General features: G+C 44.9%; 1 protein-coding gene across 9 annotated transcripts in view; it reads left to right on the top strand.

The window, feature by feature from the left end:
* LOC144138102 (prominin-1-A-like) overlaps positions 1 to 20127 on the top strand; it is a 61617-nt gene that overhangs the window by 9287 nt on the left and 32203 nt on the right. For 5 of the 9 annotated variants that reach the window (XM_077670196.1, XM_077670197.1, XM_077670195.1 and 2 more), the window contains exons 2-10: positions 6704 to 6864; positions 7845 to 8003; positions 9689 to 9753; positions 10331 to 10539; positions 11293 to 11413; positions 12352 to 12418; positions 14003 to 14086; positions 16048 to 16256; positions 19705 to 19791. In XM_077670196.1, coding sequence (XP_077526322.1) covers positions 6777 to 6864; positions 7845 to 8003; positions 9689 to 9753; positions 10331 to 10539; positions 11293 to 11413; positions 12352 to 12418; positions 14003 to 14086; positions 16048 to 16256; positions 19705 to 19791 — 1089 coding nt within the window. In that variant the 5' untranslated portion in view covers positions 6704 to 6776. Of the gene's footprint in view, positions 1 to 3561; positions 3696 to 3737; positions 3755 to 6703; positions 6865 to 7844; positions 8004 to 9688; positions 9754 to 10330; positions 10540 to 11292; positions 11414 to 12351; positions 12419 to 14002; positions 14087 to 16047; positions 16257 to 19704; positions 19792 to 20127 lie in introns of those variants that run through there. The other 4 variants (XM_077670202.1, XM_077670201.1, XM_077670199.1 and 1 more) reach the window with 3 other exon arrangements.

Below are 20127 nucleotides of genomic sequence, written 5' to 3'. Positions count from 1 at the left end.
TATTTTAACCGCTAATTTTAATGTGAACACTGCAAGCCTGTAACTATAACCTTTCAGTAACCTAAACAGACCTCTCAGCATAGTCAGATTTTGTGCGAGCTGAACATTTGAACTAGGCTCACAGAGTGAATTATTTTCTGTCTGAATTGTCCCAGCTCAGTGCGTGTTTTAGTCCTTTCGTTTCTGGGCTTATTCATCAATGTGAATCGCACCCTCTCCATTTCATCGTCTTCTCCCCTTATGACAACACCAGAAAGCACATAAATGGCATACATGGACTGTTTCACATACGTGCACTGCTTATCTGCAACTAGGCAGTTGCAGACAAAAGTGCTAGCTCAGCTTGCTTCTCCATGCAGAGCCCTCGTGTATGATTCTTCTTGCCGGACGTCATGAAAGGATGTTGCCGTTGGCCTTTTTGCGTGTGTGTTGCCTGCAACAGTGGAAGTGCAGGTATTGTACAACCACCGTACGACTGCATCACAGGTTCGATTGGCAACACGTGGCTTGTCGTTGCTGGGGCAATTTTTTTTTTTCAAGGGATGCAGCTCGAAGCTTTTAAAAGGGACCTGCAACACTTTCCAGCAAGTGTTGCCCGCCCCGCGAGGCTAGGAAAAGTGTTGCAGGTCCCCTTTAAAGAACTTCGAGCTGCAGATTACAGGTCCAGGTTACAGGTCCACTGAAGAGCCTGCTTGCAGATAAGCAGGCCATTCGGAATGCCTTTCGAGGTAAAGCCCATTGCCCTAAACTGTCAAATTAGTATCAAATCACTTTCGCTGTCCTTTGTGCTCAGTCTTGCACTGCCATCACAAAGGTTGGGACTGTCACCCACGGAGCTGAAGCGGGGTAATTGGAACAGTCTCCACCTTCAGCCACCTCCGATATTCATCGGCTGTTCATTTGTTTTCTTTTTTGCAACACGGAGTCTTCTACTTCCGAAGTCCGGTATGTGGAGCGAGGAAGTGGGGGCCTTCGTGCTCACTTATATAGGCTGTCCAGCTCTTACCGTGTTATAGTAAAGCAAGCACCCACAGCTCTTGTACTAAGGAGTACACAGCACGTTAGACACACTGCATGTGCAGCATGGTAGAAGTAGCAGTGGGCATTTATTTACCTGGCTCTGTGAGCACGGCTGGAGGCAAGGATTGTGCAAATAAATTGCCACCTGTGCGCGGATATGCCATGCTGGAAAGTTGCCAAAAGAGGTGGAGAGTGCAACTAAAAGCGGGTGCAGATGCGTCAGGATGTATCACCGAAGTTGCCAACACATCGTGCTCATACATTCAGAATGCAGTGCACTCTAGGCATCGGCGGCGAGATAAGTTTAGGTTTGTTGACGCTTCCGGTGACGGTTGGTCATATCGGAAGGGCACGAGGAAGAGATTTTTTTTGCCTTTTTTGTTTTGTTTGTCTATTTTGAGAAGCGGTGATATTGCGCAGCTATAGCCAATAGTACGGCTAGGACACGGATAATACCCTCGGGCCATGAATAGTACAGCAAATACAAAACAAGTAGGAAAAGTGTGTTCAGTTGTTGCTCATGTTTCGCAGCGTTTTGCAAGGTTCCCACTAAGCATAGGTGTGTAATATTTAGCTTGGATGTTCCTGGCTTTGTAACCGAAAGGTTGCGTAGGTTTATTTACAGCGTTCAGGAAGCTTTGCAATGGACCTTCAAAGGCTGTCATACTCCACTAATGTCTCAAAAAAAAAAAAAAAAAAACTGTCAGGCTGATTTTGGTGTAGTGTTCAGGCACCTGCTTTCTATAGGCTCTTCGAAATCATCGGGGAAATTTTCTTTCACTGGAGCTCTCCACATGCTTACACCCTTGCCTATTCTACACAGCAAGTATGGCTTTCCTCACATAAAGCAGCGAAACAGCGCTTAAACAAAGACAGAATAAAAAGACACAACCCAGACATCTGTCGTGCCTGTCTTTTCCTATCTTCTTTTACTTTCTTCATTTGAGGGGGCACATGGGTCTTTGATCAAAAACTTGATTTTTACAGTTGTGACGACGAAAATTGGGGGAAATATGTAGTTCTTCATTCTGATTGTAGATATAAAATTTTGTTTTGTGAAAAAAGAATGTATTCAAATTTATTTAAATTTTGATATTTGATTTCCTGACAGCTTTTGTAAAGGAACTGCCGGAGTGATGCAGCTGAACAAGGTACCATCAAACTGTGCACTAATGAAAAAGTGCAATAAGACAAATTGTCATTCTATCTGGTCTGTAGCAGAAGTTACGGTTGTTTGAAGTTTGGGCCTGGAAGTCAAAACCGGTTTTTCTAGTTCCGACGTTCCAGGCACATACTTCAAAAGATCGTAACGTCTGCTACAAAGCCGCGCCCGCACACCGCCACGTCAGAGATGTCCAGCACACCCGGAGAGAATTATAATATGTTATTGCACTCCTTCATTTGTGCACAGTTCAATGGTACCTTGTTCAGCTGCAGCACTCCGGTAGTTTTTTTACAAAAGCTGTCAGAAAATCAAATATTAAAATCCAAATAAGTTCGGATGTAGTCATTTTACACCAAAACTAATTTTCTATCTACAATCAGAATGAAAAACTACACATTTCCCCCAATTTTTATCATTGTAACTGTAAAAATTAACATTTTTTGCTTAAGATCAGTGTTCCTTCTTAAAGGAGCCATGCAGACAAAATACAAGTAGGGTTTATTAGAAAGACTGCTTAGTCCCGATAATAATGATACCAATATGACCGCAATCTTCGAACAAATAACATAGATATTAAAGCAAACGTGTGAAGCAGTCGCGACCCCCTAGCCAATTTCCCGCAACTTTTCTATGACGTCATAGAACCTTGTTTGCGCGATTGGCGGCCGCCTAACTGTCCTGTCGCGATGACATATGACTGGACGTCTGTAATGGGGCCTCTAGTTCCATTTGACCGCATCACTTGAATGCTAACGTGCAGTTAACGCACTGAAAATTGTTTTATTGTTGGCCCGTATGATGACATTCTTGCTCATAACCCATCACTGGGGCGCAAAATTTGAAAGTTTTTAAATACTTCTTGCTTTTTTTTCGTTAAAAAACATCTTTCGTGGCTGTAATGGAGCTGAGTGAGATACTGAATCCTAGTTTTTTCAAATTAAACGAAGTTGTATTTTCTCTTCATGGCTCCTTTAAGCGGCGTTTCATTGTTTTATGATGAACCAAGTAGCCCAAGCCCAAACGCTAGTTAGTTTTCTTTGCAACCGTACGATGTTTCCGAGTCTATACAGGTGGCCCCTATAACCTTGTCATCCTTACCTGCCTGCCCCCTGTCCTTTTCAAAATGCGTCGTAAATGGTGATGTCACCAGGTACTGCGCAACGCCTTATCGTACTCTTTCCAGTGCCCTTTGTACATCGTGCTCGCACCGCAATTTGTCTCGATTTCAGTGCCTTGCACCGTCGTTTTATGCTTAAACGTCAAGAGGCTCCGGGAAATCCGGGATGCACCTTATCTTCGAGGCACATGTTTTTCCATCGGCCACGTCTGCCAATTTGCTGTTTTGTTTCCCAGTGGTCGGCAGGCTGGACATCTGTTGGCGCTATCGCCGCTCCCTGAAGTGGCACCCCTAATCTCGCTTGCTCTTGCTTCTTCGATGCCTTTTATATCTGCGTTGCGCGGAGCCATTTCCAACTGTGCCTATCTCGGAGGCACTTGTCTGTTCCTGGCTGTGAGTGATTTCTTGCGCTTACCGACCATCTCGGGCCTCTTGCATTCCGTTCGTGTCGGGTAGTGTGCGTTTTCCTCTTTCAACAGTGCGTGGAATCTGCGGAGTGTTCCGGAAGCTTTCGCGGGCGGTGTGGACTAGTCAAGGTTGATGAGGCGTGTGTTTAGAGGTGTCCCACTGATGTACTCTGCTTCTCCGGATATACCATTTTCCAGGTTTGCTGGGCTGGCATTATTTGGTCTTGGGACGCGCTTGTGAGTCTTCTCTGTTTAAAGGGAATCAAAACCTTTTTCCCATCTTGTTGAGTAGTAGCCATGGCGGTAGTAACAGTACCTGGGGAAAGAATGTGAGTGTGCGTTTGGTTTGCCTTTCATTCTGGCTGATACAGTTGGTCATCAGCTTTACTTGATGATGTTGTGGTGAACTGTCTCTACTTGGAAGAAAAATTTCAGGCTGGAAACAAGTCACCTTCTGCTAGAAGGAGAACTCTCTCGCCTATTGCCGCTTGTATCCTCTTTTTTAACTCGGTGGCAACAGGCCTCTTTAATGAACTGAAAATTGATAGAACAGTTTGTTTCCCTCTGTAATTTTGTGACATTGTGAACTTTGAGCGTGAGCTTGTTGAGCTTGTTGAAGGTCTCTGATCAAGAAAATTCGCACTTATTCTCGCAAACGTGTGAACAATGTTAGCAGTTTCGTGATCGCAGCTGTGAGGTGGTACTGCCTTGCTCATTATTTGTGATGTCGCACTGCTCATCATGAGAAAATTTGAGGGAAAGGAACAGAAAAATTTCTGTTTTGGTTGTTTATTTTGCATGAACGGAGCTTTTTTTCCGGCACTAAATAATGTAGAGAAAACTAGAAAGGATCCAGCAAGCAAGAACTTGGTTAATCTGCCTTTACTGCTCTTTTGAGCGCTTTGATCGGAGCATGAAGTAAACTTTTACCTGATATACAGCTCGAAACTAATTTTTAAGATAATTTCGAATAAATATTGCCTTTGAAAAACAGCTCCTTTTAAAATAGTTTTGAAGGACTGCCTGTGTGAGGGGTATCCTGTGAGGAATCATGTGTTAGGCACTTGACGGCGCCCAGGCACTAATGTGCGTCAAAAAAAGACAATAACTTGTTGGCAAAAATTTGCACTTTAAGGGATAAAATCCTCTAAATAACTTATTACTCTGCCATTTCATGAAACTATGAATCTTGAAATGTAGAGTGGTTAATTTGGTTAATTAACAGGTTAATTTTGAACAGTGCTTCGTTACAGTGGTACAATGGCTGGCTCAGTATCATTAGTAGGCAATATGCTAGATTTTCTGGTACTATACCACCTCCATCGTTTCGTAGATCGTTGACTCCATCGTTTAAGTAAACAATGGAGTCAAAACCTTGGTAGCTTGACAGATCTGTTGCTGGGCTTGTTAGTCTCTTTTTTCTCTGAGTGAACATCATATTTCTTTGGAATGATGAATAAGACGCATTTTTGCATGGATTCCTTCTTGGGTCTTGAGCGAGCTATGACATCTGAAATGTTTATAAAGGTGGTTTTCTTTACGATACACGGCAGACAAGGCAATAAATGTAACAGTTGGTGCATCTCTAGTTTTTGGGATGGCAAGACTCAAAGCTACACTAGCATCTCACCTAAACGCAAGTGGCCGCAGCCTAAATGGAAAGTGGATGGCTAGTTAAAGCGCGTATGTGAGAGAAAGTGCAGTCGCTCATGTATCCCGTGATGTTGCTTTGTGTCGCCTGTCATTGGCGCATTTTTTTTATTTGTATGGTCGAGCAATGGAGCGGGGAGAAACATTTTTTCATTAACAACTCAGATATTGCACTTATATACCATAGTTTCGCGCGTATAACCCACACAAAAATGCGAAAATTTCAGTGGCAAAGTAGAGGTGCAGATAATACGTGGGGTTTTTAGATGCAACGCTGAGAGCATCTCTTGTCGGCGGCCCTGTCCTTCCTGCGTGCGTCCGTTGTTGTCCGCAGCCTTTACACTCTCCCCCTCTCCTCTCCGATAGCGAACACTCTCTTGTGAGGGGTATTCTATTGGATTCGATTGGATTGGCTTGACTTGGATTGGATTGGATTAAAGTGGATTGTGTTGCGTCATAGCCGTGGCAGATGCACTGGTGCCGGCGCGTGCCCAGGTGAGAGCGAACACACTCTCTCAACATCTGCGGGTGTGCGGCCCAGTGCGCTCTCATTCCACCAGTGGGCGGCGCTACGCGCGGTGCTGCGCATGTGCAGTACTCTCTCTCTCCGCGGTCTCCTCTCCTTCGGACACGCTGCGCATATAACCGGTGTGCCGCTCTCCGGCAGCTTTTTGGTCGACGGTTGCTCTCCGCTTGCGCTTGAACCCACCTCAGCGTCGCATCACACCAAGGTTCCCGCGAGGGGAGGTGGGCGTAATTTTTTCTTCAGTGCAGCTTCACGGCAATGCATGTTGTGCTGGGAAGCTCCTACGCAGTAACACTGACTAGGCCTTCCATGGCAGCGATTGCGCAAAACATACAAGGAAGAAAAAACAAGGACGATCGCACTGTGACAACTAAATTTTATTAGTGAATTGTGACTTTCACCTTGCAGTCAGTGCATTCTACTTGCTAAATATACCCTTTTGCTGTCTACATAGTATGCGATGTGTTGCTTGAGCAGTAGCTTTGGTGCAGCCTTTCGTGTATAAAATGTGTGGGCAATACGCGAGGTTTTTTGTTTCTTTTCTGGTGGGCTGAAAGTTGGGGTGCGGTTTATATGCAGGGGCGGGTTATACGCACGAGAATATGGTATGCAGGAGCAATTCCTGCGATGTGAACCCTGGGGATATGCGTAAAAAGTTTTAAATGTTGAAAATGTTGCAGTTGAGTGCTGTGGGTTGAGGCTTGAGAAGTAGTTGGTGTTTAGAAATGGGTTCAAAGCATCATGAGGTGGTGGGTAATTGTAGGAATTGGGACGTGATTATAGGTGGTGAGTTGCAATTTGTTCTTCCTCTTCCGCAGGGGCTTCTAGACTGGCCAGTCGTGACGTGAGGAGGAACTCTGGTCGTTGCTCCCAAATCTTGGTGGCTCAGCCATGACAGGCTTCAAGATGCTTCTGGTGGCTTTCCTTGCCGCCTCCTTGCTGGCTGCCCCTGCTACATCCCAGGCTGCCACTGACAACGGTCAGTTGTTGCATTTTGTCTGTCCATTGTGGAAATGCCTGGTGGGACATGAGATGTTTCTTCCCTGCCTGTACTTTGTGCAGTCGCACCATTTTGGGGCTGCATTTGTGTGCTTTGTGTGAACATGGTACCGTAGTTATTCGAATATAAGGCGAGATTTATACTCAAAGCTCAGTATATATATATATATATATATATATATATATATATATATATATATATATATATATATATATATATATATATATATATATAGCGAATCAGAAAATGGGAAATGAGGGGCTCCGTGAAATAAGACAGAAAATAAGGGTTGACAGTCAAGAAAACCTCGGAAACCTCGGAAACTCGGCAGTCAAGAAAACCTTGACTGCCAACCCTTATTTTCTATATATATAATCAGAATTTTTTTTCACTCTTTGCCTTATAACCGTGACTGCCTTATAATCGAATAAATATGGTACTTTCTGCATCACTCCCATGACACACATCACATTCTCTTCCATAGCATTGTACAACGCGTGGAGTGGAGATGGTTTGCCACGTACTTGCCCTCTTTCCCTTTTTCCCGTGTTCTTAAACAGAGGGAGAAGGTTGTTGCGCATGTCTATTCATGTATGCCCACCTGCTTTGGTTTTACAAAGAGACTGGCGGTATTTCAAATAAATTAACAAACTCTCAAGCAAGGAGCTTCCAAGCGTAAAGGGGTGAGAAGGCAAAGCAAAATGAAATGTCGTAGCCTGTGTGAGGTGGTGTTTATGCAAGTCTGAAGCCTGTCTGACGCAGTTATTTAAAGACTGTACAGGAGACGCTGACAGCACACCAGTGTCAGAACCAAAGGGCAGCGGAAATTTATTGCTGTAAGGCTGCTGCTTTTTGAGTGAGCTGGGGGGCAACCACTGTTGCCAGACGGTGAAGCAAAAAGAGCCCAATTTGGCGGCTTTGACAGCTTAAACCGGCTCCCCCCCCTGCAAACAACGCAGGCTGCCTGGGCCCCGTGGAGATCAACTTCACATCGGTGGACCCAAGCGGCTACAGCTTCCAGTCGGTGCAGCCCCCAGAGGCGAGTGGCATGGACCACCTGTACAGCATCGTCACCCACTTTGCCACCCTGGTGGTGGCTGAGCCGGGGGTGCCTGCGGGTGAGTTGCTCTGCCATCCGCCCTCATCTTTTAGAGATGATAGTCTTTCTTGGGCTACTTGAATGCAAAAATTTTGGCCTGTCTGTCTGTCTGTCACTCGATTCAGCCACCTGTCCAAAGTGAATCAGGATCTGCACAGTAGGTTTATATACCCACAGCCAAATCTAAACGTTTAAGTCTGGTGGCAATGTTCATACTTGTCAACATTGTTGATCAAGAACAAGACATTACGCAAATATGAGGCAAAACTTCAATACGTAAGTGTTATTTGCAGGGTTGCTTTATTAAATAATTAACGGATGCTTGATTTTTGCGATTGCAATACTGCATCCACTGCAGAAAAAAAATTCACTCCTTCGCCTGGTGTCATCCATGCCACTATAGCTCCTGGGGGAATTTTAAGCAATCAAAAGGCAACAGTAAGGAAAGGTTCCACTAGATAGGTTCCGCATTCCTCTTGGAACACACAGGGAGGAGGGAAACGTGGTTATATAAACATTGTTGTAGGGTGCCTCGATTCACGCACGTCTCCGCCGCATGGCAGTGCTGGCATTGAGGCACTTGACGTGGAGCAGCAGAAGGAGGTAAATTTAAATTGACTTGAGCAAACCTCAAGGGTGTTCATCTTGGGAGGAGTGAGACGGGAGAGGAATAGCACAAGAGGTGAGCAGGAAAGAGAAGAGAGGCGTTTTAAACGCTTAGCAGGGGTGCCAGTCGACCATCGTCTTTCGTCGACATTTGCAACGAAAGGAGCAGATACGCGACCAATTTTTTATGTCAGGCATGCCGCAGCGCTGGAGTTCTTACGTTCACCCGGTGGTGTCACCGTGTCTAAAGACTCGGCTTGAAACGTGATTTTAGGGCGAAGAGAACTCAGCGTGTGGGCATTTGGTGCTTGAACGTGGAAAAAAAATGACGGCCCGTCAGACAGGATGGGAACAAGAGTAGACAAATGCATGGGCTTATGTTTTCGTAAGTGCTAGTGTTTCTCCACTCTTGTTTCCATCCTGTCTGACATGCTGTATTTTTTTTTTTTTTTAAAGGTTGCATACTAAAGCCCAAGTTTCAGCTTTTTCGAGGCCTGAAAATGATTCCGGAGGTCGCCTTGTATGTCACTAATGGCTAATCTGTTTCACGAATGACAATGTGATTGTATTTTTTATTATTAATTATTGTAAATAATTAATAATATATAACTCGTTAATTTTTTCCTTGAGTGAAGTGATTTTTTTTTTCTTATTTGAAATGGCTTTCAGCTGCCACTGTGAGGCAAAGCACGCTAGTAACCACTGAAGGAGTCGCATTTAGAAGAAAACGTTCGGGTACCGTTGAAGAGTGGTTGTAGGATTTCTAGTTGAGCTGGCAACGTTTTAATATGAAGTGAATGCCGAAAACTGCAACGTTCTTTCAAATTTGGATAATAAGGTTAATGTTGTGCCGTGTGAGCTGTGGCGACTATCAGGTTGCTGTAAGGTCCATCTCCTGGGCCACTGGGGGAGGGTATAACTTCTGACGCCACACTGGAATTTTGTGACTGAAAGTTTTGGAATACCTCCGAACAAAAGTTTTAATGCAAACTTTTGATCTTGGTGGTGCTGCCTAGCGTTTTGTTTCTTCATTTTCTTGTCACTCTGGTCGACTGAGGCACAGAGGGTACTGACAAGCCATGTGCTCTCCGCTTCTAGCCATCCTGAGCGATGAACGGCTCTTCAAGGACCCCATCGCCATGTTCCACGATCGATGGAGAGAGGTGAGGGGCCTCCACTCATTTCTCTTGTGCTTCGCATAAAGTATAAAACGGCTACCTTTGTAAAGCCCCCTTAAAAGGTGTGGGTATAGCCCCCCCCCCCCCCTCCATCCCCAACTAAGGAAAAGCTGCGTGAGGAGTTTTCTGCGCTCGACAGGGAGGCAGCGTTCTTTAAAAAGTGAAGCACCCCTCTGCCCAGCAAGAACATCTCGTTGCTTGTCCTTCAACACATTTTTCTTTCCCGTGGGGCAAAAAAAATAAGAAAGGAGGAGCTCGGGGTAAACAGTTGACCCTCCAGCCTGGTTATGGCAGCTTCTAGCTAGCTGGTACAAGACTAATAACTGTGCCACCCGAAAACGCTTACTTGACAGTGGTGTACTTATTCACGAGTGTGCCCTATGCCCAGACCATGTGCCACTTGATATGCGCTGCATTCGAAGGCCTTCACTTCGAAATCGCTGTGTAGCACGCGCTTAAGAAGGGTCAGGGGGCTCAAACCTAATCCAACTAAATGACTGTCCCGGAGAGAAGGGGACTTACAAGAGCCCACCGCGGTGTCCTGTCCCCCCTTGCCACCCAGCTTCCGGGCCTGTTCCTGGGGCTGCTGGTGCTGCTGGTGGTGGGCCTGTCCCTGGCGCTGGTGGTGCCCCTGGTGGGCGTGGTGGCCCTGTGCTGCCGCTGCTGCTGCCGACGCTGTGGGGGTGCCCGCGGCCTGCCAGAGCGCAAGGGGGACGCCGCCAAGCGCGGCTGGCGCGGCGTTTGCCTCTTCCTCCTGGCCCTGGGCCTCCTGTGAGTACTACCCTCTCTCTCTCTCTTCGTGAGCCTATACTGTCACTCTTCGTCTCTTTGTACCCTCTGTCTCGTATTCTCTCCCCCTCTAAGTCTACTCTCTCGCTCTCCCTTGCACCCTCACCCCTCTCTAGGCTCCAGACCGCTACTCAGCCGATTATTGTTTCTCTATCACACCGCCTGGTTTCTCTATAATACCGCCCACCAAGCATTGCTGTGTCGGTTTAGTTTGTAACAACCTTTTCATTGAGAGGCTGTTTCCAATAGTAGCTGCGTTCTTGCACACTCATTTAACTGCTCTTCACATCAGGATTTTCAAAAAAAAATTACCTGAAGCAAAGGTGTGGAGACTGAAAAAGCAGGGTGCAATTTTGCAACGATTCATAGGCTGAGTCTGTTAAGGTCGGTGTCAAACTGGCATACCATCGGGCCGGTTGTGCTCAATAATTGTAATTTTATTAATTGTGGTCAAGGTTTGGATGTGTCGTGGTGGAAACAGCGTGTTTTACACCCTTGCTAGTGTGCTCCCTGAATGTGGGGAATATTCGGGAAACGGAATAGTAGCAGTTATTTGACTCGTAAACGAAATTATTCCAAATTATTCCGAATAACCGTTTTTGTGTTTATGTATTCAAGTACTTGCAAAGCCTTACAGAAAAAAAAAAAAGGATTTAGCAGTACAGGAGCATGCATCCGGGAGAGACTGAACAACATTCGGTGGCTGACGTTTCCGTCTTCCCTGTCTTGCCGCAGGTTTTCGCTGGTGTGTGCGTTTGTGACGAACGCCTACGTTCCAGCGGCAGTGATGAGCCTCCCGGACAACCTGGGGAACTCTGCCCACGACACGCTTCTAGTGGTGAACAAGACCAAAGATGTGAGGCCCTTCAGTGTAGTCCGAGAAGGACACAGTGCCCTATTTTTCCCATCTCCTTGTTTTCGTTAATTCCGAAACTTCATATTCGTTTGTGTTCATTAAGCTCGCAGATTTGAAGTCATTTTGCATGGTATAGACATGAAATATGCGGCAAGCCTGTCTATGTAAATAAAGCATGCTTTCTAGAAAAAATTGGTTGATAGCCAGTAGCGTCCTCATCTTGATCTTTCCCGCCCCCTCGCAGCTTTTATTTTTTCTTCCAGGAAACCCTTGCTGAATGAGCCGGTAAACAGAAGCAGAGTTGATAAACAGAAGCAGTGGATTATTACTGCAGAAACTGTACAAGGGACACTGTTGCCAAGAGCACATTGACGGGTGCTGGGTAAATGTTGGGTACAGGTGCCGTCATAAATCATTGGAACATGGATTGGTGAATATCACAAAATATTTGTCTTACTGGCTTTATGACAGCCATTATTGGCTCACAGGAAGCTTTTTCTATCAGCGAGGGCTTCTTTAAACGCACACTAATGCAGCCTGGGGGTTCCCGGAAGAACAAATTCCTGCAAACTTAAAAGACTGTGCTTCAGTTACTTTTGATGGCACCTGTACAGTTTGTAGTGAAGCTTGAGTGCTCATTCAAAAAAAGTAGAAGACTCACCAATGACTGTCATCGCACTAGAGGCCCATAGACTGTCAAACGTGCTGTTTTTGTCGTGTTTGAGCTACTGTCCGTTTTCTTTCTAGACTTGCTTCTCTTGTACAGCACAAGTGGGAGAGGAAAGTGCAATTTCGAGGCACGGGATCACCGAGATGGGAGTGTGTGTCTTAGTTTGGATAAAACGGGAAAAACTTCAAGTTCTCAGTTGTTTTTGTGGAGTGAGTGGGGCAGAGGTTGTTCACGTTCACGGTTTCACGAGTTCTTCTGTCTTTTCTAGGAGGTGGACAATCTCCTGGTGAAGAACTACGGACAGTTCAAGTTCCACTTTGTGCAGAGGCTCAACGGTGAGTCACACGACGTCTCTGGCAGCCACACGTCACCTTAGGTTGTGTTGGACAGTGATGTAACATTGTGTCTTATCTCTGGCTTCTCATTGTTGTCTTGCTTCTTGTTTCTCATTGTTGTCTTGGCACCGCTTCGTTGTTAGTCGTCGAAAGGGCCTAAGCTGGTCTCAGCATGCCTCGTGTGTTGCTTGCTATAGTCATATATAGTGTGCTATAGTGTGCTTGCTATAGTCATATATAGCTTGCTATAGTGTGTTGCTTGCTATAGTGTGTTGCTATAGTCATGGAGAAAACGTAGAAATGCTTAACTCCTAAAGAGTAAGAAATAGAAAAAAAAAAAAAAATGAAGGAAGCTTGCACAAACGTGCAAGACTCGCGTAACGCGTAAATCCATGATTGCAACCGATTTGCTTCTTCTTTGCTGCCACAGCGACCTTTACTTTATATTTGTCGCTATAAATGTGAGCTTCTTTCATTTTTTTGGAGGTGATAATTGGACATTACCTTAGAAGGGCATACGCTATGACGTCTCTTTCTTGTTCCGAGCAGTGTTGCCACGATTACTGCGAACGCTGGAGTCTTTCTCGTTCCGAGCAAGTGCTACCCCGATTACGTCCAATGCTGGAAATTTTTTTTTGGCCAATCTTAACCAATCTCCCTAAGTGGGCATGCTTGGCTTGACATACGTGCGCCGGGGACGCTGGGCGGTCGCTGCAAGGCACCCACTTACGAGCGCTAAGCATATTCTTGGTTTTGTTAACTGCTGGGCAGTCGCCGCAATCTAGGCCAATCTTTCTAATTGGGCATGCTTGTGTTGACTAACGTGCACAGGGGACGCTGGGCAGTTGTCGCGAGGCATGCACGCACGAGCTTTAGGCGTTTTCTTGGTTTTGTTAACTGCCGGCGCGGTCGATGCGAGACCCGTGCTCACGTGCACGTGCTCGGCAATTTCTTGTTTATTTTTAACTGCCGACACGAAAAATTATGACTTGCTAAATTGCTTCGCTGTTAAAAATGCAAGAGAAAAATTGATTTTTCCCCCAGTTTTCTTCTCGAGCCTCCTGAAATCGTCGGAAATTTCAGAATGGGTAGCAACAGAAGCGTCAAATTTGGTGAGGGTGTAGTACCACGAAATGGAGGCGACAGTGTTATACGTGGTTCCGAGGATCATTAGAAATTTGCCCCCTAAATTGAATTAGAATTGAACGGCGCCAAGTAATAGCGGAAGACTTCGAATATCTAATCAAGTATCGTCAAACAGTGAAATTGTCATTTTGAAACAATAGAAACTGAAGTGCAAACTTTAGGCATGTTGGTTTTTGCAAACACAGTTAGTTAGTGGGAATTAATTTGACCTAAATCTATGGAAGTCAAACTAATTCACATTAATTCAAATTTTTTTAAACTATTTGTAGATTTGGAGAATACCTGAACTTTGAACTGAATATTTCATTCAGAATGTCTAGATGGGGAAGCGTCAAAGTTAGCCGTTCTCATTGTTGCGCCAGCGTCAGCGTGTTAAACCCTACAATCAATCAATCAATCAATCAAACAATCAACATTTATACTTCTTTCTTGTTCCAGTTTGCACAGACCAAGTGGGTGACGACGTCTCGCGGATCATCACACAGTCTCCAGCCTTCAAACTCAAAGACGTGGTCGTTCCAAGTGAGGCCATAGTACTATACCTTTCACGCGAATTAGAGTAGGGGGAGGTAACGCGTGTTTTCTGCCTGTAACGGGGTGCTTCCAATCGAGCGTTGGCTGTTGGCAGGTGTGTTTGTGGGCAAGTGTCCTGTCGCTTCGGACCCCGGAATAGTTGTGCCTTTTGGTGTTTAGTTAGCTCGTTGATTGCTGAAAAATATTCAACCACTCTTGGCCAGATGTGCTTTGTTACTCTATTGTTTTGTCTTGTTTTTAATCTTTGACAGAAGAAATACGGTACACGAGTTTCAGCGTTCACCGTTTTCTCGGCTACAAAAACGTCTTCCGTGGCTGAAATGGAGCTGAGTGACTAACCAAAGACTAGTTCTTTCAAGCTGAGCAATATTGTATTTTGTCCCTTTAAAGAGATAGACAACCGATTTTGGTTGAGCACATGCTCTTCATCTGAAATGAAAGGTCATCACTTGAAACACCCTCAACCAAAGCGATTTCCCTGGTATGGCCCTAAAACGTTTGAAAGTGGAATTTTTAGGCCTACCAGAATTGACTATGCGGCCGAAAGGAATGCTGGCAAACACGTCAGTGAGCCGCACGGAAACATACTTTTGACTGTACGCAAGGTGGAAAGAGGTGCTTAAAAACTTGTTCCCAGCTAAAACAATAATAAAGTGCAGTCTCTAGTGTTCCTGTATGTGGTTTTTGAATCGCATATTGAAACTGACTGAGCTGTTTGTAAGCATTGTATATGTACGGTGGTGTCATGTGTAGACACTAAATTTCACCACCTTTGAGATTTCGTAAAGTTTAGCGCCAAATTAAAATAATTTCCACCAATTTATTTAGAGATTCCTTGTAATTACCCCCACTATAAGAAATGCTGTCGTTCATATGAGCGAGGGGATATGCAATCAACAAAAAGTGGTTGGCTGTCCCCTTAACCTTTTAACTGCCACTACCGAGATAACTTGTGAAACCACCCACGCGCACCCCCTGCTACTCCCGAGTATACTCGTGCTGCTTTAGAAAAAAAAAAACTCCCTGCCACTCCCGAGACAACTCGTGCGAAAAAAAAATTGCATTCATGTCCCGCCATCTATGAAGAGGTCACCTAAACACATAGAAGAACTTGTAAATTAAATTTAAGACAACAGATATAGCGCACGTTTTTACACCTGCAAACCAACTTCCACTGAACGAACATAAAAAAAAATACCCGGCAGGGGGTGAGGAGCAGTCAGAAATAACCCGGCAGTGAAAGGGTTAAGGGAGAACACTGGTCTTAAACCAAAAATGTTTATTTTTGCAGTTATCACGATAAAAATTGGAGGACATAAGTAGTTTTTCATTCTGATTGCAGATATAACATTTGTTTTTGTGTAAAATGGCTGCATTCAAATTTATTCGGATGATTATATTTGATTTCTTGGCAGCTTTTGTAAGAAGACCGCTGGAGTGAGGCAGCTGAATAAGGTACCAGTGGACTGTGCACAAATCAAGGAGTGCAACAAGACTATCATCATCATTCCGCCTGGTCTGTAGCAGAAGTTACGACCGTTTGAAGTTTGGGCTTGGAAGGTGGGAGCCAGAAAAACTAATTTTGCCTTCCAGGCCCAAACTTCAAACGGTCGTAACTTCTGCTACAGACCAGGTGGAGTGATGATGTTAGTCTTGTTGCACTCCTTGATTTGTGCACAGTCCACTGGTTCCTTGTTCAGCTGCATCACTCCAGCGGTCTTCTTACAAAAGCTGTCAAGAAATCAATTATAATCATCCGAATAAATTTGAATGCAGCCATTTTACACAAAAACAAATCTTATATCTGCAACCAGAATGAAAAACTACTTATGTCCTCCAATTTTTATCATCATAACTGTAAACATAAAGTTTTTGGTCTTTGAAAGAACCATGTGCCCCTTAAAACCTTGAGCAGATGGCACTGCTTAACATGTCGTTCTGGCTTGCAGACGTGGAGAACCTTACCGCAGAGGTGAACAAGATCGATGCATCGGCAAGGCTGGCCAAGGAAGCAGTCAAGAATGTCAGCGACGCGATTTCCAACATCAAGAAGCACATCGACGAGGCTGTGAAGAAATGCAACAGGCAGGGTGCAACTAAAGAAACGTGCAATCAGATCGACGACCAGAAGAAGAAGGTGGACGTGGAGCTACCAGACGTACGTTACGTTCCCTGAATATAATTAGCAGTAGTTAACGTGCAATGAGTCATCGTTGTCAGCAGCAGCCTACTAGGTCCACTGCAGGACGAAGGCCTCTCCCATTGACTGCCACCTGCTGCTGTCCTGTCCATTCCCATTCCCTGCCTCGGAATTTCCATATTTTGTCCCTCTATCGAGTTAATGGCCTTCCCCTTCTTCAAGCCTTGTCTCTCGGTATCCATTCTGTCACCCGGGTGGGCCACCGGTTGTCCTTTTACCTAACTACGTGTGCAGCCCGTGTCCATTTCTTTTTATTTATTTGAATTATATCTTCTACCAGAGTCCTTCAATGCCTTTCTGGTCATGAAACTTCGCCATCATGCTATGGGAGAGTTTCATACGCTACGTGTGGGTACGAGCGAGTTGGTAATCCATTATAACTTTGTTGAGCGCAGCCAAGAGAACAGAGGACGAGGGATACAAGGACAAGCGCTGCCGCATACGCTGCCGCGCCGTGGCGCTGGTGTTGATCGGAGGGCAGCCAGGGGCGTGGTCAGAGCGCGTTTGGCAGGGAACGGACCACGGAGTAAGATAAAACCGACGCTCGCCGCCTTATCAGCAGTGCGCTTTCGCTTTACGTGCCGTGGGCGGCTCAAATGGACTTATCATTTTGTGAGTGGCGAAAAAATTTGGTGCGAACGGGTATGCTGCTACCACGTTCCTGCCTGCCGGTCTTTCTACAGAACAGCGGCGGCCGCCAGATGCCCTCCGATCTGCGGTGGCGCCCCTCGCGGTAGCCTTTGTCCCCGTACGAAACTTGGCCGGGAGTTTCATGACCTGAGAAGCATTGAAGGACTCTGCTTCTACTCTAGTTTTGTCCCTGATCCAGGAAACTCATTTTCTATCTCTAAGCATTAACTCATATCATCCCAAGTCCTGTTGAGGCGACTTGGGCGAGGTTTATGCAGCAGCCTCCTCTGATGGTTAATATGTGGCAAGGAGATCGAGCAGGTATCGATGTGTGAGGGGCTTTCAATTGTTTTGCATGAGTGGTCGTGCAGTTAAATGCGTGCGAAGTTACACCAAGCTTCCCATTATTTTGTTTTGTATTTTATGTCCTTATCATGCCAGCAGGACAGACGAAAATCCCTAGTTTTAGGTCTGCTGCACCCTACCCTTGGTCTTGTGGACATGTTCAAGTCCTACAAAATAACTACATGCATGATAAGATTGCACATAATCAGTAATGTAGTCTCGCAAAAAGGCGCAAGATGCTTGTTGCTGGCCCAAACAGCAGTTGCCTTACTGCACCATTGAAGAAAAAAAAAGAATTGCTTCCGTTTGCGTATCTCTGATGAAGTGCCAAGTGTTTACAGCAGGGCACGCATGCTACCGGCTCTGTTTACCACATTGTAAACATTTGGGCAACCTCGATGACGCCCGTACTCATCTTTATACCGGGGAGAGTAACCCTTGTCTCAGATGTTATTGTATTGCGCCTTCGTGGTTGTTGTACTGTGGCACTAAAGACATTGGTGCAGACATGGCTTGAAAAATTCCGCGGTTGCTGCAGTAGCCTTGTTTGTCTCTTCTTGTGGGTGGGGTCGTCATTTTGCGGGCATTGTAACATTCCGTATACCCTGTCTATTGCTCCGTATATATGGAGGCTAGTGGGGAAGAGTATGTCCCAAGATGCGTTCTTTCCTGCAATGTGCTTTCGTTTTATTCCTTTATCTGGGCCTGTTACAACATTTGAAGGCCTGTTACTTCATGGCCCCATAACTCTGCTACTGTATGCGCAGAGGTGTGTTTCAGCTGTTTTTAAAGGAGGGGTGAATGGCTTTATTGCGTTGTAGAGGATTGGACCCTGTAGGCTCCCACAAGGCACGGCGTATATGGACACTGACGTGTGCTGTTTCGTTCTGTCAACGTTGCAGGCTTATTGGGGCTATACTGTCTTGAGGCAAGAGTGCCGTTGGGAAAACATTGTGGCTTAAAAATCCCCGGTAGGCAGTATCTTATCTCTGATTGTGCCAGCGTGGAATTTGTTTTCGCGTCTGGAAGCCGGGTTTTCGTACAGCTGTCGTTGGCTTCGCAAATTCAAAAGAGGTTTGGCAATGACTGAAGTAAAAATATAGCAGAGGTTTTTGCTACGGCCATCAGGGTTACCCTTGTAGAATTCTAAGCAAGCATCAGTGAAAAAAAAGTTACGAAAATTGCAGCCAAAATTAGCGAGCCTTTGGGTTAGAAGCTTGTGGTCAAGACTGTTTTCAACCGGTAAAAAAAATTTAAAATATCTTCTAGCTCAGCTGTCAAAAGCAAACATCTCCTTATGTACATATTTTTTGCAGTAACTGAAAGCTTTAAAAAAAGGCTGTGATAGCTGTTAGGGATTTCAGAACTGCTTGAATTTAAAAACAGCACTCCACCAGGTTGAAAAATAAGTTGCATATAATTCCTAGTTGTATTTTTGCTAGGAGATGTGTATCTATGAGGGCTTGTAGTGGGTTTAAAAAATTTGCAATTTACCCTCTGCATGCAAGGAAATGGCTGCGATAGCTGTATCAACTTCGGGCAGTGTTGGCAGAAATGTTACGGCAAACTTCAAAGATAGTGATGTAGCTGCATTTTTTGCTGCAGTTGTAACTTCGTGGAGCATATTTCAATGACTGCTATGGTGGTGACACACAGGAATGGGAACGCAGAATAGACGTACCGTATTTGCACGATTCTAACGCGCACCCTATTGTAACGCACAGGTAAGTTTTCTCATAGAAATCTTAAAAGGTATTTTAATCTGGAAATAATTTCAAAATAAATATGCGCAACAGCTGGCAAAGGAATGCCATTAGAAAAATGCGTATGCCAAAATTTACTCTTGTCATGTCGATGCATTGTTTTGTACAGGATTGAGTTGCATGTTTGTGTCCACTGCGATGCTGCTGGACATTTTGAAGTCGATTTCGATTTCGTGCCATATTGTAACGTGCTCACAAATTTGAAAGTTGCTTTCAGTGAGAAAATATGTGCTTTAGAATCGCGCAAATACGGTACGCCTGGCTTTGGGATAGACTACTGCCATGGTGACCATCGTAGTCATGATCATCAGATACTGAATTAAGATTGCCATCAGGTAGCAAAACTGACGTACTTATGGTATAATTACAATAATGAAGCTAATTAATGATTGAAGCTAATGGAGGATTAGCCTAGTTCAGAAACATGCTGCTGTTTGTGAGGACGTTTGCATTTACATCATGCCTTGAAGTCGTCTTTGTGAATGCCACGTAGCTACAGGAACTACTGCTGTAAGGTGCTGTAGCATCACATTTGATTTAGAATAGCAGTTCCTGGTTTCTTGGTGAAATGTGCTTTTTATTGAGAAGAATCATTGAAATGTCATGGTAAGCGCCTATCTTTGATGAGTGGACCATTACTGACACTCCTTATGTGCCGTTTCTTTCAGTTGGACAAGAAGCTGGGTGCCATCGACAAGGCAAAGAAGGACCTCGAAGGCCTCAACATTGACGACCTCAAGAACAAAATTAACGAGGTACGTTACAGCAGGTGGATTAGTTCCACTTCTTCTTTTTGGTATCTAATGTGTTGTTTCATGCAACATCCGATGAGGCTCTGAGCTAGCATTTAGAAATGGATGTTAAAGAGGCCATGAATATAAAATGCAAGTTTGGTTCATTCAAAAGATTGCCTCGTTAGAATAACACGGACACCACTTTAAACGTAAACTTCGCTCAAATAAGCTGTATAATTAGTAAAACAGGGAATGGTCATGCGACCCACTAGCTTACTTCCCGCACTAGAATCTATGACGTAAAATGTGCAGCTGTGCGATTGGCTGAGGCCGGCAGAAGCAAACGCAAGTTAGGCA

This window comes from Haemaphysalis longicornis, unplaced genomic scaffold (genome assembly GCF_048455015.1).
Source record: "Haemaphysalis longicornis isolate Haplotype H1 unplaced genomic scaffold, Haemaphysalis longicornis Haplotype H1 scaffold_5, whole genome shotgun sequence".
Lineage (NCBI taxonomy): Eukaryota > Metazoa > Arthropoda > Arachnida > Ixodida > Ixodidae > Haemaphysalis > Haemaphysalis longicornis.
Note: the sequence above shows the minus strand (reverse complement) of the source record. Positions and strands in the feature narration are given on the sequence as shown.